The sequence below is a fragment of the Labrus mixtus genome, chromosome 11 (genome assembly GCF_963584025.1).
Source record: "Labrus mixtus chromosome 11, fLabMix1.1, whole genome shotgun sequence".
In the NCBI taxonomy this organism is placed as follows: Eukaryota; Metazoa; Chordata; class Actinopteri; order Labriformes; family Labridae; genus Labrus; species Labrus mixtus.
The window spans coordinates 22,424,476-22,442,515 of record NC_083622.1 but is presented as its reverse complement, the minus strand read 5'-3'; the positions used below and the strand labels follow the sequence as shown (position 1 = coordinate 22,442,515).

Below are 18,040 nucleotides of genomic sequence, written 5' to 3'. Positions count from 1 at the left end.
TATAAACCCAGGACAAAACTTAAACCTCTCACAGAGGTCCATTAAGTATCAGTTGTGAACCTAGATCCTAATAATTAGATAATGATTTGAATTGAAATGTCAAAGTGCTGGATTTGAGGTTAATGGTTCTCCCGTAACTACCTAGACGGAAATGTTTGTTGGTTTTGCTTACATTATCCTGCAGAATTGTATAAAATAGCTATCACATCCGTGACCGTGATGTATTATTATAACAGTACAGATAGTAAGTGTTTCTTGTTTGTTTTGAGCAAATTAATCTTCAGTAGCCGTATACCATCCAATTTATTCTATATTTTGTTCCTAAAGAAAGTTTTTTTGTACCATATTTTGCTGTAAGTAATCTGTGCAGATGGAGGCTTTTATTGTGAAAAGTTGGACCGGACGGTTACTGTCGTCAGGCACGCTGAAATCACGAGCGCGGAAACGGTGAGAAGTGTTTACATCCCGTACTCATTTCTTATATCAGGAGGACTAAACTCAAAGCTGTATGATATCCTGTAACGCTTACGACAACAAACGATATTTGGTCTGAAGGGTTTGTGTTTCTATGTTCAATTAAGTTTTAAAAATAGTTTATGTTCACTGTTAACGAACTGCCACGATGTGTCTCTCCATCCTCTGTTCTTCTATAACTTCATTAAAATGTGATTCTGTACTGTTTGAGTCAAGATAAACTCAGCAGTGTTTATGAACATGTTGTAAAAGGTGCTACTTTGATTTTGGTGGTTTATTTAAATTGATATCTTAATCACCGGAAACTGTTTTACCCTGCACAGAAATGTAAGTTGTACGCTTACGTCGCCACGAACATTTCCTTTGAGTCAGTGTCAGAAACCTGCTAGTATTAATGTTATTACCAAGTCAGAACCATGTTCAGTGCTTTAGGGTTTAAATGTATAACTTAAACGTATTTAACCTTAACCTACTGATTATAATTTACATTGGAAAGGTCATATTTGTAATCATTTGTTATTCCTCTGTCTGCAGATGGCTAGGGAAGATGGACCAACCTTCATCCTCTCCCTCTTTTTTCTCTCAGTGCTATCATCTCTATGTGACTGTCATCCACACTCACTAGATAGGGCTGTGTCCAATCATACTAAAAGGAAAGGTAATCCAAACCCTCATATGAATGGAGTGATAAAAGCGTTAGCATGGAGATCAGTTTCCTCCAGTTTATTTTTTACTTCAGTCATACTGTTAAGAAGGGTTCAAATTTGAGGTGCTATCACCATGGGGCATCGGGTCAGGATGCAGGAATCCAACAAGACTTGATTTTATGTAACAGGTTTATTTCTTTTCAAGTTAGGTGAATCATAAGGATAACATCAGACACACATGGGATTGAACATACATGCTGAAAGACAAAATAAAATACTATTAGTACAATAAACAAGTAAATGACATTACTTTCTGAAAGGAAATAAAGATAAATAAAGTGCTTAGGACAAATTAAAATGGACTAAATAGTAACTAAAATAGGAGTGAAAACCACCTTACCATTGCTGAACTGCCACCCCATGTGAGGATGAAAACATGAATGTAAGGGAGTGCAGTCTGAAATAAGGAGTAGGCAGGTGAATTCAATCTAATTAATTAGTGACAGAGTGCAAACAACAACCAATCAAGGGGGAGAGGAGCGAGTGAGAAACCAGGAAGTGTTCTAAAGGAGGTGCAGTAGGAAAAGAGAAGAAGTGAAAGGAAACAAATAGTGATCTTTAAGACACACACATCTATCTCTAAAGCCATGCACGTCACACCCACGCAGCTGTCAATAACTCAGGGTTAACAGACCTCTAGACAGTTTAAAAGATAATTGTGTAAAGTGTCCGCTATAAGCAGGTTCCGCAAAGCAGTAGATTCAAGATTCAAGATTCAAGATTCAAGATTTTTATTTGTCACATGCTCATACAGATGTGCAGTGAAATGTAAGGACTGTTCCGCAAGGCCATGCAATAACACTCAAATTACTAATACTAGTAGAGTGGTGGAAAGGTCATTCAGATAGTATTTTAAAAAACGACACAGCTTTATTCACTAGAATACAACATACAACAAAAATGTCATATGGTACCCCTTTCTTGTGATTTTCACTCTTTGTGATTGTGATTTATAAGAAAAGATCCATGTAGCACATTTCTGCAAATTATTACTTACAGTAATGAAGATACATTATGACTTACACTCTCCAAGGTGTACAACTGTATGTTTATACTCCTTTCTTATGCATAATGTTTTAAAGATCTTTGTTTGAGCTCTTTGTTGAAACCTTGAATTATGCAGTGACCAGTATATTTACTTATCTACTGAAATGACAAAATATTATTTTTTTTTTATGTGGGATAGTTCGTCGAAGTATTACAAGATATTAATGACAAAAAATACAATTTGGAAGTGAAATCTGGCTTTATATGTTTCTGTGTAACGCAGTCCCAGACATAGCCGCAGAGGTAGCAGGCTATGTTGATGTGGCCAAAAAGATTATTGACCTGGCCGTGTTCGGTGCTGCCCAGAACCGCTCCTACACACGGCTTGCAGATTTTACCGACACCATAGGGAACCGTGTCAGTGGCTCGCAGAACCTGGACCTGGCCATCAAATACATGTACACTGCTATGACACAGGATGGGTTGGATGTGCATCTAGGTGAGTGTGCCTTGTTACTGGGGTGTTATCGCAAGATGTTATAAGAGTGTAAAACTCAGAAATAAGTTGCACATAGTGAGCTTTCATGACTGGTTTATCCTTTGATTAATGTAACAGTAGTTCTTTTCATCATTCTCTTCTCCAGAGCCAGTCAAAATCCCACACTGGGTGAGAGGGGAGGAGAGTGCAGAAATGATTGCGCCTAGGGCCAAAAGTCTTGCTTTACTTGGCCTGGGTAGCAGTGTAGGGACACCACCTGAAGGTAAAGACGAAACCTGATATCATTTTACAGCCTTTCATCCACCTCCCGTTTACTACCTGTCTCACTCGTATCTCTGCAGGTATCAAAGCAGAGGTGTTGGTGGTTAAGTCTTTTGAGGAACTGAAGCAAAGAGCCAACGAGGCCGTAGGGAGGATTGTGGTCTTCAACCAGCCATTCGTCAGCTATGGAGAGACGGTGGCTTACCGTGCTTTCGGAGCCACTGAGGCAGCCAAAGTGGGAGCTGTGGCAACACTCATTAGATCTATTACTCCATTCTCTATTAACAGGTATTGATCTATGAGGAAGATTGAATACAGCTACATCTTACTACAGCTGAAGGGCCCATAAACCTGACATTTGACCCTAAACTTCTAAATCAAAAAGCTTAATAGATTTTTATAGAAGCTTAATGCTTTCACCTCTAGTCCCCACACAGGTTGGCAAGATTACCAAGACGGAGTGAAGCGCATCCCTACTGCCTGTATTACCGTGGAGGACGCAGAGCTGATGTGGCGCATGGCACAGAGGGGGCAGAGGATTGTGGTCAGACTCACGATGGGAGCCCAGACTCTGCCGGACGCTGACTCCTTCAACACAGTGGCTGAGATTAAAGGCTGGCAGCACCCTGATCAGGTCAAACTCACTCTATGTTAACACACACACACACACACACACACGACTTTCTGTCTTGTTTTATTGGTTTTTTTTCTTATCACGCACTTTTTATTACAGTGTTTTAGTGTCAGATAAAATCTCTTTCTGTTGGCCTTCCAAATGAATTGCATGGGAAACAGATGTCCTGTTTCGATTTTCTGGTCTTAATAAGGGCTCCATTATTTGGTCCTTTTCCCTCTCTTAATAAGTCTTCTCTGTGTCGATTCTTCAATTTAGTTGGACAAAGAAAGATGGCTAAGCCTCCCTTTGCTGACTAAAGATTTTCCCACAGCTGTTGAGTCTGCCTTTAGTTTGCATGTGTGTGTGGGAGAGTATGAGATTGCGTGTAAGTGAGTGTAATCTTTCCAGAGAACCACTGAGGCTCAGATGGATGGAAAGGCTGAGATAATCAGTGCAGGAATAAATATTATCCACTACAAAATTAAAGCCTCCCAGCATTTCCACATTGCATTAACAACATTTTTAATTAACCAGGCGTGCTGAAACAATGTTTCAGTATCATGAGAAAATATTTCTTGTCGTGTTTTATTGTGTTGAAACCATACACTGAAATGAGCAAATAAATCAGATATGAAATGAAATTAACCGGGCATTGTGTTTAAGACTCTCATTGTGAGAAAGGTCTTGTGCATCCTCAAGAGGAGAGTTTGTCCCGTGTTTTCCAGGAAGAACATATATGTGGAAGATACCCAAACCACGTATCAACCATCAGACTCCTTTATAATAGAATAAAGGGTAAAACTATGGTGCAAGTCGGGAGCCTATCACTGCAAGGAATACACACATGTCTGACTCAGATTGCAGAATGTAATGTCGTCCAATGTTACTTACAGGTCCTCAGCAAGTATGTGGGTAAGGATTCAGACACGTCTAGCAGGTGTAACCTGATCAACAGAAACATGTGCTCAGCACAAACCTCCACATGCCTGGAGGTAAACAAAGAGGAGTATGATGCCAATGGCAGAAGTGACTGATGCGTCTGTCACAAGTAGGACTATATTGAAATGTGATGTGGGCTCAGAATTCAAGGAGAAGAATATACACAAATGGGTATAAAGTTAGACTAGCAAAGAAACTGAAGGAACAGTTTTGAGGTCTTGTACTGTCTGCTAACAGATGTGGGCAGGAGCTTTGTTTATGTATTCACAGGGACAGCCCCAGCTGAGTTCAACTAGCCTGTCATAAATAGCTGAACAGGGTATGTAAAAGTGACTGCATAGATTCGTGCAGATGAGTGGGAGAACCATAGTGGGAGAACCCATGTGAAACAGATCTGCTGTTGTCAAACTCCTTGAAGCCCGTGTGAAAGTCCCACATTGTAATTAATGAGTCATGGTGTGTAGTCTGCATCTAGGCGGAGGTTATCTGGAGCATGGGTGTTTTCTTGTTGTTAAAGATGTGTGTATATTGCCTTGGGAATAGAGGCTGCTGTACACACTTTAATCTCTAGATGTGTTTTGTTTGGTACTTGAAGGTAGATGGGTGTGCTCTTGGTATTTCTCAGTGTGATTATGAGCTGCATGTGGGTAAACCTTTACTCCCTCACAAGCCTGTTGAGCCTGCAAATACAGTGCCTGCTGATTTAACAAGAGCAACACATTACACGCTGACATTGTGGTCCAGAAGGTGAAACACAAGCGTTCTGACTTTGGTTGCTAACAGAGAACTGCAAAGTGTGTTATTTTGTCTATTATATTTCAGCACTTCCCAGTTTGACTGAAGTTAACTTCAACTTCTTCTCCATAAACAGCAGATTCATTTGTGAGGGAAAAGTGGAGCTATATGAAAAGTAAGTCAGGAGACTTGGACAACTGATGACATAATCTGTTACTATTCTGATCTGGGAACCAACCACCTCTTAGTCCCTCATCATAGAAAAGGGAAATGAAACACATGGCATGGATGACATCATAATTGGCTCTGTGACTTTGTGGGATGACTAGCAATAGCTGTAGTTATGGTTTGTGTGTGTGTGTGTGTGTGTGTGTGTGTGTGTGTGTGCGTGTGCGTGTGCGTGTGCATATAAGTGAGTCATTTCCACAGTTTAGCTTTGCTGAGGCAGCTAGAGTCAACTGAGAGTGATGATATTTTATGCCCACTCAACCTCTACATTCTACAATTCTACAATTCACTTAGCAGACGCTTTTATCCAAAGCGACGTACATTAGAGAGTAAGAACAACACAAGCAAGGATCTAGAAAAAAGGGAACAATGTCAGTAAGAGCAAACGATCAGCTTTGAGTCCGATTGGACACACAGGTGCTGACAGGAAGTGACCAGAGGCAAAGCACAACATTGACATGTCCTTTTTCATGAAAACTTTTAACATCTAAATCATCTTGAGGTCAGGTGTGAGCCTTCTTACTATAATTACACATGAAACAAAATCATGTTACTAAACAGTAACCGGGACGAGTCCTGATGGTAGACGTCACTGTGCCGTATCGAAACATCTTCCCACTTTGTGAAGTCTCATGATTCAGACTATGTTAATGACATTTTAACTACCAGTCCCCTCTTCCAACACGCTGTAACAAGCAGCCATAAACAGACTGCTAGCAATACTAGTCAGCTGCTTGTAGCCTTTAGTGGTAAAAGGGAGAAAATGATGCCAGCAGAGGCAGCGGGAACAGTTGTCCTGGTATTTCAACATGGCTGCTGGGCTGAATTTTATTACAACAGTGTGTTGATGAGAAAATTCCATCTGAACTGTTAAATACCTGATACATGCTGTGACCAGGTGTAAACCCTTACTTGGGAAAGAAAGTTCTGACATGCAGAACCAGCTCAGTCATTTATAGTACCTGCAGACAGAAACAAGTGTGTATCATCCGTTATCATATTACTAATTGATGCTGCTTAAACCATTCTCACTCTGACAATGCTTACATTAGGATTTTTAGCATGATGAATGCTAACTTAGTTTAGTACCAGTATATCATTACGCTAACATGCCATCAGCAGAAAACACGGTGGTGCTAGAGGAAAAGTCCAAGGATCATCTTCAGGGCACCATGGAAAGACTGAACAGCCAATGTATGACATTGCTAAGCTTAGAGTCATGACACTGGCTCAGCAAAAAAAAAAATTAGAACTTAGATTTTGAATTGAATGTGTGGTCTCAGGGTCATTGTTCAGTCTGTGCTCATTCAGGTCAGAAAATGATAAATAACTAGGAATATTGGGAGTATCCCACTGACGGGAATCCCACCCCTTATACTTATTGGAAGTGTGGAAATCACTCTGAACTCTGTGTTTTTCTTCTTTGCTTTCCTGTTTTATTGGGCCAGTCTGCGTGCCCCTGCATACCGACTGAGTTAAATTTAAGTTGTACCGTGTAGCTAGATGTTTGTCTGTACTTTAATAAAGTGTCTGTCTCTTATGTTTATGCCTCCTTTACTGTCCTATCTGGTAGGTTGTCATTTTGAGTGGCCATTTGGACAGTTGGGATGTGGGCCAAGGAGCCATGGATGATGGAGGTGGAGCCATGATTTCTTGGGAGGCCCTGTCCCTCATCAAGGACTTGGGTATAACTGAAAGAGATGTATAAACACAACATATACAGTATAGTGATGCACTTGTGAAATTCCAGAGTAAGAGGATGTAAATACTGTGGAAATGCAAAGAGAGTTTATAAACAGCAGCATGTTGCACAGCTCCTACACAAACACAATCTAGTCAATGATTGACTTTTGTTTTAGCTTTATATAACATGTTTGTTCTTCTGAGACCAGAACCTTAACAGGTGACTGGTCATAAAAACTTTGTGACCCACGGCCTGAAAAAAACTCACATTTGACTCCCTGGTTGTTGAACTTGATTGTTGAAGATTGTCCAGCTCCAAACTGGGAAGCAAATAAAACAATTCCACAGACTGTAAACAGTCATTTCCTACAACTGTCTGTAAAGGAAAAAGAAGCCTCAGTTTACATAGCCATTTTGTTTTTCAATAAAAGTAAACTTTTTCCCCTTTGTTTTTCTTTATATATTTTTAAATTCTGTTGTTTTGTGTGTTTAGTTGAGCTTTTGTTGGTTTACAGGTTTGCGTCCACGGAGGACTCTGCGTACGGTGCTGTGGACGGCTGAAGAGCAGGGTGGAGTCGGAGCACAGCAGTACTACAATCTACACAAGGTACTGTTTACTGTTACTGCACTATGTAATAGAAAACGTGCAGTAAAAGGGGTCAAGCAAATTGTGTCTGCTTTAATTCACAGCTTGGTCTGAAACTATGATCAGGCCAACTGAGAACCTTTGCAGACTTCCTGCTGCTTTGATAAGAAACAGGAACAAACAGACTACATTGTAGTAGTGAAAGCATAGATTGTAGAAATCTACTTCCAGACATTGAGAGAGGTCCTGGCTAGCCATCCGATTTCTCTTTGTGCAAAGCAGTCAGACAAACAGTCCTGCAGAGATTCCAGCTTTAGAGCTTTGGCTGCCCACCAGGGGATGATCTGTAATCTCATTGAGCATTGAGGGGCGGCTGTGGCCAGGATCCCCATTAGCCACTACCTAAGTAGCGACTACTCTTCCTCGAGTCCACTCATACAAACAGGAATTTAAAATCCACACAAATGAAATTATAAAAAGTCCAAGACGGAACAGAAAAAGACAAAAATAGAAATAAATGACAGCACAATAACAGGCAAAGTACAAATCAAGAACACCAAGATGGACTATTGCAAGTCAAAAAGGTTATCTCTCAAATGTTCACGTTATATCTATGCAGTCAATAAATACAGTGTTAATGTTAAAATCGTATAATTATTTTCCTACTTAAAACAAGAAAAACATACACACATATACATACATACTGTATATGCATACACATACACTCGTATACATGCATACATACGCACACACACACATATGCACTACGCTAATGATCAAACATTGGTATTACAATTGATAAGTTCATGAGAGTCTCAGTGACACTAGATATTTCTTTAATCTCTTGTTAAAAACTGTTTTTTTCTGGTCAGACTGGTAATATCTGATGGAAGATCATGCCACATCTTCATTCCGCGATACAAAACAGTTCGTTGTCTTACGTTAGTGTTTGAGGGTGGATGTGTAAAACAACCTCTTGTAGCATGCCTAGTATTGAAATCATGACCATTACAGCTAAAAAAAACAATTGATTAAACAAAATATTTGGCATTTCAGACGTTGAAATATTTCTAAAAAAGCAAAGCAGAGAAATCGTCGTCCTTTCTTTCACCAATGACCAACCTAAAGTTAAATGCATTTTAGTGATATTAGCTCTTCTGTCACAGTTCAGCGCCAGTCTTGCAGCTCTTTTCTGGACTACCGGTAACTGTCATTTATCAAAGTCTTTAATTGATGCACTTGACCACAATGCTGGACAATAGTCTAAGTGAGTTAGGACTAAGGTTTGTATAACATGAGAGATACAATGCTGTGGTAAAAACTTTGTGCATCTCCTTATAACTGCCAGACCTCTCCCCAATAACTCTGACAGTTTTCTCTATTGGCTTAGACCACTTCAGTCTGCTGTCTAATATCACACCAAGGAGTTTAACTTCTACTTGTTCCACAGGAACTCCTTTTACAGATACATGTAACTGTGGCTTATCTTTTGGTCTAAAATGTGTTCCAAATAAAAATGCTCTTTGTTTTTGATAAATTAAGAATTAACTTGTTACCCCATGCCCAGTTTACAACAGCCTGTAGCTCCTGTGCTCAATAATTTCCCAATTGATGCTGCTGGTAAGTAAAGTGTTGTATCATCTGCATACATCACTGCTCAGGCTTGATTTAGAACAAAAGGAAGGTCATTAGTGAAAATTAGGAAGAGTATAGGTCTAGAGTCAGCTGTCTCTCAACTGGAAGGTTTGGGGTTCGATCCCCAGCTCGCAAAGCAATGTCCGATGTGTCCTTGGGCAAGACACTTAACCCCAAGTTGCTCCCGCTGCTTTACCGGCGGCATGTGTATGAATGATTTAGTCTATACTGATGGACACTTTACATAGCAGCCTCTGCCATCAATCTATGTGTGACCTGCGGTGTCAAAGGGATAGTCAAAAGACAAGAACATTTACCAAGTCCATGTACTGTAATAAAGTACAGAAATGGGGACACACACTTACTGAATTCAAGCCAAAAAAAAGTACATTTTTACACATGAACCCTCTAACAGAGTGTGAAGTTCTAACATTTGCTACTGCATATTATTAAAACTAAAATAGCCACAGTTATATGAGGCAGATAATGCTTAAAACATTCAACATCACCTCCTTAGGGCTCATATGAAGAATACATTAAATGGCTTGCTCTTTCCATTGAATGAAGCTTTCTTAGTTTTAGGTTCTTTGTTTTGTGTCCATGTCCTCTCTTGATATATTTTTGTCTTTTCCCTCTTCTTTCTGCTCTTTCTTCCTCCCGTCTTTGTCCTCTTTCCACACAGGTGAATCTGTCTAACGTTGACATGGTCATGGAGTCTGACTTGGGAACCTTCACCCCAGTGGCTCTGCAGTTTGCTGGCAGTGATGCAGCAAAGAAGGTAGGATTAAGATAGAAACTACCGTGTTCTTCAAATAAAAGTTTGAGTTCTGTGTTTTTTTTCTTCCATCTTCTCCCATTTTCACTAAACCTATCTTCAGACATTGCTTCTTAGGTTAGATATTTTTACGAGGTCCAAACATAAAATTTTCCATTTAAGCTACGTATATTCTCTGTCTAGTATCTCGTCTCAGGAGGAAAGAAATCACTGCCACAGGAACCAAAGCAGTGAATTCAGAAAGTCAATGTCCTCTATGTGGACGTTACATCCAGTTACATGGTCATACAACATTGACGATGACTACATCATGTTTAATTACGTTCTAATAGACACTTTGCTGGTGTTTGTTTAAACAGGTGATGGAAGAAGTGGTCAAACTGTTGGCTCCCATTAACACCACCAAACTGGAGGCACACGGAGAAGGGACAGACATCTCACCTTGGATGCAGGCTGGTGTGCCAGGTGAGATTCAATGTTTTAGCACATGTTGGTGATAGGGCAGGACTTGTCAAAGTGTGTTTGGGCTGGTTGGTTGGTGGGGGGCAGAGACATTGCAGTGCATTGGGGGAGGGCACATGACTAGATCATATTCATAAAGCTGGGCAGAGAAGCAGAAAATAAATGTTTGGTTCTTAAAGACCCCCCCTTACCTGATTGTGACATCTATTAAACAGCAAACAGGGTCTATTTAACCAAGATGCCAAGTAAAACATATATAATTAGAACTATGATGATATGATAAAAGGCAAATGAAAAACATGTTATGAACATGACTCTTTGTGGATCACAAACCAAAAACAGTGGAAAAGGGAAGTAACACATCCTAATTTCTGTGGTAGATGATACCAAAATGACCTTTCTTTTCTCTGGAAAATACTGTGTTTCATTTCCTCAGGAGGAATTTTGTATTGTTTAGCGGGAAGTGGCGAAAAATTCACTCTGAGGGGATTTTTTTTTTAAATTGGAGTTTAAACTCAAAAAGTGTCTAAAGGCAAGGGTCAGTGTGGTCAGTTCTCAAGTTAAATCTCAGTCTTGATGTGACCAAATGATTTAATTTGTGAAGTTGTTGATAACAGAAACAACAGGGTAATTGTATTGGTATTGTATTAGTTTCTTTTGAAAATAAATCGTTGCTTAATGTTGGATATACTGAAACTCAGTCAGCATAAATCAGCCTTTTAAAGATGGTTACTAACAGTTTATTTGTGCAGTTTTCACTGCCGTGCAGTTTAACTGCTGTTAAATAACATCTTTGCCTTTGTTTCCGTTTTGAAGAAGTGAATACAGAAAAAAAAATTATACTTTAGATAAGTGGAAGAAAAAAATAATTACTATTATTTTTAACAGCCCTAGTATTACTACTTGTGCTATTTAAACTATCAGAACACAACAAGAACCTACTGTACAGATGTGATGTCCATATTTTAAAGATGTCCATCCTTAAAAGTAGGATCAAAGGAGAGTCCCCTATAGCAGATTTAAAAATGATTTCATCATTATACAAATAATTGTTGCTACCAACACACTACTAAACACAAAGGTAAGTTGCAAGTAAAACAAAAAAGTCATGTGACTTATTGTCATCTTGATAAAAAAAATAGCATAAATGTTGTTCGTAACTGTAGGACCATGAAGAACCCTGGTAGAAATATGGGCTCTGTAGTATTCTCTTTTTGGGGTGTTTAAATTAAAGATGTTTAATTAAATTACATTAACAAGCCTTTTACACTTTTAAAGATATAATGTTCTATTAAAAAGACAGAAGAAATGTCTGCATTAAGCTAATTATATAAGGAAACCCAAAAACAGGGTCCAGCTTTGGAAAGGCTTCTGATCAGTCACCAGTTTCTAAGCAGGTCTGAACTCACATAGATCTGCCAAAATCAAAAAAAAGAGTTCCCTATTTTTTTTAACCTTAAATTACAATTCTCTGAAGCTGAATTTCTAAAGATTCTCACCAGAGTTTGTTTTGTACATCTACATCAATCTTGCAAACAACCAACATTTCCTTTTCTTGTGGTTTTGGTCCAGACTGATTCTCCACTTCTGACTATAGCCAAGTAGAAGTGAAAGAGCTTTTTTCTCAGAAGCACTTTTAGGTTTAACTTTTAGAAGAGGAACTGAAAACAAAATTAGCTGCCTCGGCAGTTTTGGTTGCTACAGGAGTATTATAAGTTCTGGTAGCTACAAGAATTATTGATAAATGGTAAATGGACTTGAGCTTTTCGGTCTTCTGCTTACTCAAAGCACTTTTACACCTCAGGCTATGCATGCAAGTCAATGAGTCTTTCCTTGGAAAAAGGAGAATTGAGCGTCAGTACCGTTGATGGGATAAAACCCCTTGCATTGCAGACCAGCCCATCTGAAGTCTGGGAAGGCAATATACAGCTATTCTCTCAGAGAAAGAACTGGGGGAAACCATACTGCAGCAGCTTTCAGAAGGCTTGATGATTGCCTCATGTCAGCTAACTTCAGTCTGCACCTAAGCTACATAGGGTACCACAGGTCCATAAAGCAACAGGAAGGAAATGGAGGCCTGAGGAGCAGGTACAGAAAGCAGTGAATAGACTCTCAACACCAGGAGGTTGTGGGCAAGGTCCAGACAGGGTGGGAAGGCTTGGGATGGGGTGAGCCATCCATTGTACCGTCCAGAGCAAACAAGAGGGAGAGGAAGGACCTTATTGTGTCTGAGGTTGTCAGAATGGAGCAGCAAGAGTACAGGGTACAGGGCATTGCACTAGAGCAGTATGGGTACTGGACAACATAGGGGGGAGTGTCAGGAGTTGAGCCTTTAACTGGGCAGACATTGAGTCACTGGCTTGACTCAGCTTTATCATCACGCCAACCTATGACTCCCTACCCAGCCTTGCAACCTCTTCCAGTGATTTGTGATAGTGAAGTCTACGGGATCACCAAGGCCTCCCTCCAGCACTGTTTGTTGAGATGCAAAACAACACTGACCCAGGGTGGGTTCAGATGTTGGCATGACTAACCGCTCATGAAGTTGACAGAGGTGATGGAGAGAAGAAGGCAAGAGCCAGTAAGAACTCAGCAGTGACCAAGCACTTTGGCAGCACTTTCTCAGGCAGAGTGGAACCAGAGGCCAACAGAAGTAGATCTGTTCAGAGATTTCTTGAACAATTCTGTCTCAGTTGTGTTGTCATTTTCAGGGAAACTTCTTTTGATCTCTCTTTTTCTACATTTCTCTTCTCCCAGGTGCGAGCCTTCATGTTGAAGACAGTCGATACTTTTGGTTCCACCACAGTGAAGGTGATACTATGACAGTCCAGGACCCTCGAGACATGAACCTCTGCTCAGCATTGTGGGCTGTGGTTGCCTATGTGGTGGCAGACCTACAGGACATGCTTCCCAGGTAGCCAATTGGCACATCGCAATCTGAGGCTCAAATCAAATTAAATTTGGGATTAAATAGATTTTTAAGATACAAATTGAATGTCAACTCTCCGAGGATAAACTAATGAATCCAGATGACAAAGGGAGAAACTCCATCTTTTTTTTAATCTTGTGTAAATGCTGGTTTTATGAACGAGACAAATAGAAAAAGAAAATAAAGAGAAATGTGAACGTTCTCAGGTGCTTTACTGTGTTGATGCTTCAATCAATGTAGTCAATCAATTTAGTTTCTGGAAGTGTAGAAATGAAATGTAACGCCTTTAAGTGTTTAAAATCAACTACACAATTGATGAGAGAGGGAGAGTGCTTCTTGTAGTCGAATGGGGGAAAAAAACTAAGATGAAAATATGTGTATAGAGAAATTGTAGAGCTGCCCAAGTTCCCAATGTTACTGCAAGTATTCATAAAGCCTTTATTTTAACATAATTTGTATCACTTGTATCATCTGTTATTAGATGTTGTTGGATTCTTTTTAAGTATAATTTATTCTGCCTGTATTATTAGTAACTGGACATTTGTTTCATAAAGCAACACTGTAACAATCACTATTGTTGGACTAAGGGGAGGAGTTTGAACAATGTTGTGGGCTTCTCCTGAAGTCAACTGTCATCTCCAAGTGTCTTGAGTGGGTTTATCTCCAGATGGTTCTGAACGCATCAGAGGGCCAGCTGTTCCACCTCCTGTCTGTGAGCAGACTCATCACCACCCCGGATTAGACCTATGACAGTGGCAAACTTCAGGAGTTTCACAGAAGGGTCGGCTGAGGTGCAGTTAGTCATGTAGGGGCAGAAGAGCAGCGGGAGAGAGAACACACCCCTAGGGGGCGCAATTGCTTATTGTCCGGGCGCTGGATGTGATGCTCCCCGGTCTCACCTCCTGTCAGTCAGGAGTTGGGGAGTTTCCGGTTGAGGAAATTTGGTATAATGGTGTTTAACGCTGAGCTGAAACACAAACAGGAGGTCCCCAGGGAATCAAGGTGATGCAGGATGTAATGCTGTCCTGATCTGTCGCTACAAAATATCAGTCATGAAAAATAAAACTACTGACTAAGAAAAAAAAGCGGTAAATATTACATAAAACTGATTGTTATTTTATTTTCAAATTAATTGTATTTATTAAGTTTCATATTAAACTCCTTTAAAAGAATCCTTTACAAAGACCAAAGATTTCATACAGTCTTCAGCTGAGATCAAACCATCCAGGTACATGTATTTTACATCTGTCTAGTTAAGTGGAAGCATGTTATACACAGAAACACTTTGTGGAATAATGAGTAGAAGCAGAACAGACTACAAACTTTACAGACAAATCTTCATTAAACCAAGCCAACCACAAACACGCCCTCTTTTTTAAAGAACAAACAAAAGAGGAGAATGAGATACTTTAAGCAAATGAAGACTTGGTGTTTTCATCAAGGACACATTGATTCAGATTCAGATAACTTTATCAATCCCAGAAGGGCAATTCAGTTTCATTGAAGGCATTAAGGTTCTAGACAGATGTGACCTCTTTTTTTAAACTATCTGGAATTTTTTCCTTGGATTTAAAAAAAAAAAACGTTTTTATGAATCTGAAGTCTGGGAGAATTGCAAAGACTGTTCAGTTTTTTTTAAATATATTTTGATAGTATGCAGAAGTCATCATGTAAGTTGTGCACACAAGATACTTATGTTGTGGCACAAGCTTATTTTTTATATTTTTTACTGTTTGGGATTTCAGAGGCTCCGCCCATTGTAAAATCTGAGTTGAGATTAAATCTTTCGGGTTAAGATAAAACAAGATAGGACAGAGCTTTATTAATAAGGTAATAAGTCATTCTTGTACCAGGTTGCTCCAACATCACAGTCCAAAAAAGAGAAACACAAAAGCCTCAAATCTGAGAGAAATACTGTGTATGAAACATAAAGTGTATTACATAGTGGATAAGGTTTCAAATCAAGTAAACTGTGCCACACAAAGGATACAATATTCTAAGTTACATAACAAAGTAAGTATAACAGTAATGGTATTATTAACAGACCCATGCTCCGGGTAGAGACCACACTGATAATAAGTCAGAAAGATTAAGAAATGTATGTTTAACTAAGAGAGGATAAACAGTTTGTTTCAATGGATTTATAGTCAACATTAGGAATAAACTGACTTTTTATTACATTATTAAGTTATTAACTTTTACATGCTCTTTTGTAAAAAAAAAATTGAGATAACATTGGTTATGAATCGGCACTTTACAAATAAAGACTGGTTGAGTCAGGTACAGTGACAGGAAATGTAAATACTTTATTGAAAAACCCAACAGAACATAAAACTTGTTTGATCATTTTCAGCAGAAGGGAACTAATTATCCCCAGAATGAGAATTACAATTGAATCATTCAGGTGTTTTGAACATTTGGATTACTGAAACAAGATCAAGAAAAATTGAATGGAATATTGGACTTTCTCAGGTAAAGTAAATCTTTTACTGCATTACTACAACGATAAAAATAAAGGATGAAATGAGGATTTGTTTTTGGGTCTTTTAAAGTACAGATTACATTTGGATTTAGATTTTTAAAAATTCCGAACATGTAACATAAGACAAAGGTGAATATTAAAAAAACAGACTGAATATAAAAAAGAATTACGAACAGTGGAAAGTATAAAGCAGAAACAACTGTTGGACAGTAAGCTATTGAAGTGACATGTTGGAAAAGGAGTAGGAAGAAGTAAAAACTTATTAAATCCCACCCCCTCTCCATCTATTCAGCTAGCTTCTATGTGTAGTATCATTGTAGGTTACGATTATAATTCATTATATAGATTATAATTAATGATACATTTCAATAATTATTTTGTAAAATCACATCACATTCCCAGTTTTCCAGTGTAACAAAAAGGAACAGCCCTTTATCTCCTCCCTGGTATTGTTCGCTCTTTTCACTCTGGCTTACCTCATGCTTCTCCATTCTTATTTCTTCATTTTGAGAATGACATATGTGTCATTTCCACTTCCTCTTTTAATGTCAAAGAAAACCAAACCGCCAGCGAAATTCTGTTTATGACAGCGGAAAAGCAGATGGAGTGACGTACTTATGATTAATAATTTATTCATATTATTGTAACAGTGAAGTCTATTTTTAACACAACATTTACAAAACTTTCTGTGAATGCGGTCACAAAACAGAATGAGGAAGGAACTATTAATATGATACGTCAGTATTACAATGACATGTTTATTACAATTACAATTTTAATCTTTTATTTACACAGAAGCCCTCTAGGGAAGTGTTGCAAATCAGCATTTGCTATTTACAGACTGCTGTTTTCAGTTTGTCAATGTATCTGTCCCTATGAAATAAAACTAAAACAGGTTTGAAAAATAAAATAATACTTTCTGGAGGAAGAGAAGTCATCATGATGTCAAGTCTTAAAAAAAAAGCCACAAATCTGATCACAAGTTGTTTCATCACCACATCTTACAAAACAGTTTGATTGTTAGGTGAAGTGGACAATGCAGCACCTCACAGTTTTACATTTTGCTCACTCCCTTTCTAAGTAATCACTAAAACAGCTATGAGAAACTCAAAATGCATAGGATGATGTGGTATAATTACACCACACAATAAGAATCTATGAATAATTTAACTCTGTGACAGAGAGCTTGGAGATTTGTGCTCTGGTATCATTTAGTGTGCTTGATAGCAGGCAGGGTTTTAATAACTGAGCAGAAATGGACCTGAATGCCTTGATCCTTGCTTTGCATGTTAGTGAACACACACACACACACACACACACACACACACACACACACACACACACACACACACACACACACACACACACACACACACACACACACACACACACACACACACACACACACACACACAAAGACACGGTTACAGCTGGGTAGCCAGGAACACATAAATTAGCTCTCCTGAGATATGATGTCAGAGTTAGTAATCAAACAAGTGCTGATAAAGTCATTTTGGAAACACAGATGTGTGTTGTTGACTTTGTCTGTGCGGATTTGACCTTGTGCCTATTTTGCACTTCCTCTTCATGGACCATTCACAGTGATTCACACACAGACAGTTTATTTAGTGAGGAATCACAGTCTGTCTGGGGATGTTTAACACTCACTGTCTCACTGAACTTCTGAGATGACCAGTGTCTTCATCAACATCGGACTTACATCTGACTGACAGGACTGTTGGAAATTACTTCTAAATCCTACTAAATTGACTCCGCAATTCTTTTTTAATTCCTGTGAGTGGTGAAAGATTAATTTATCTTTTTAGGATCCTTTAAGAGCTTATACCGCCTTTTAACATGGTCGCATGGTACGGGCATTTAGATGTTAAATGTAAAAGAAAACTGACAAGAGTGGTCAATACCGCTAGTAAAATCATAGGGAAACCACAGATGCCACTTTGTGACAGGCATGTACTGAACACTAAAAAGAAAGCCCAGGACATAACAAGTGACCCTTCTCATCCACTGCACTCCCAGTTCCT

At 38.9% G+C, this 18,040-nt stretch overlaps 1 protein-coding gene across 3 annotated transcripts; it reads left to right on the top strand.

Moving 5' to 3' along the window:
• The first annotated feature begins 332 nt into the window (after positions 1-332).
• Positions 333-13,966, top strand: LOC132984210 (carboxypeptidase Q-like). 3 transcript variants are annotated; one of them, XM_061050939.1, is made up of 11 exons: positions 333-447; positions 1,009-1,132; positions 2,452-2,667; positions 2,813-2,929; positions 3,009-3,216; positions 3,355-3,562; positions 7,020-7,131; positions 7,645-7,736; positions 10,033-10,128; positions 10,485-10,590; positions 13,345-13,966. In XM_061050939.1, the coding sequence occupies exons 2-11, from the start codon at positions 1,009-1,011 to the stop codon at positions 13,503-13,505; spliced, it is 1,440 nt and encodes a 479-aa protein (XP_060906922.1). In that variant the 5' UTR covers positions 333-447; the 3' UTR covers positions 13,506-13,966. The 3 variants fall into 3 exon arrangements, with proteins under 3 accessions (XP_060906922.1, XP_060906921.1, XP_060906920.1); XM_061050938.1 differs by having other exon boundaries at positions 426-556; XM_061050937.1 differs by having other exon boundaries at positions 432-547.
• The last annotated feature ends 4,074 nt before the right edge of the window (positions 13,967-18,040 follow it).

Coding starts and splice junctions, on each gene's coding strand:
- LOC132984210 (XM_061050937.1), top strand. CDS start 509: ATGATATCCTGTAACGCTTACGACAACAAACGATATTTG. Junction 10,129..10,484: donor GCAGTGATGCAGCAAAGAAG/GTAGGATTAAGA, acceptor TTGTTTAAACAG/GTGATGGAAGAAGTGGTCAA. Junction 10,591..13,344: donor GATGCAGGCTGGTGTGCCAG/GTGAGATTCAAT, acceptor CTCTTCTCCCAG/GTGCGAGCCTTCATGTTGAA.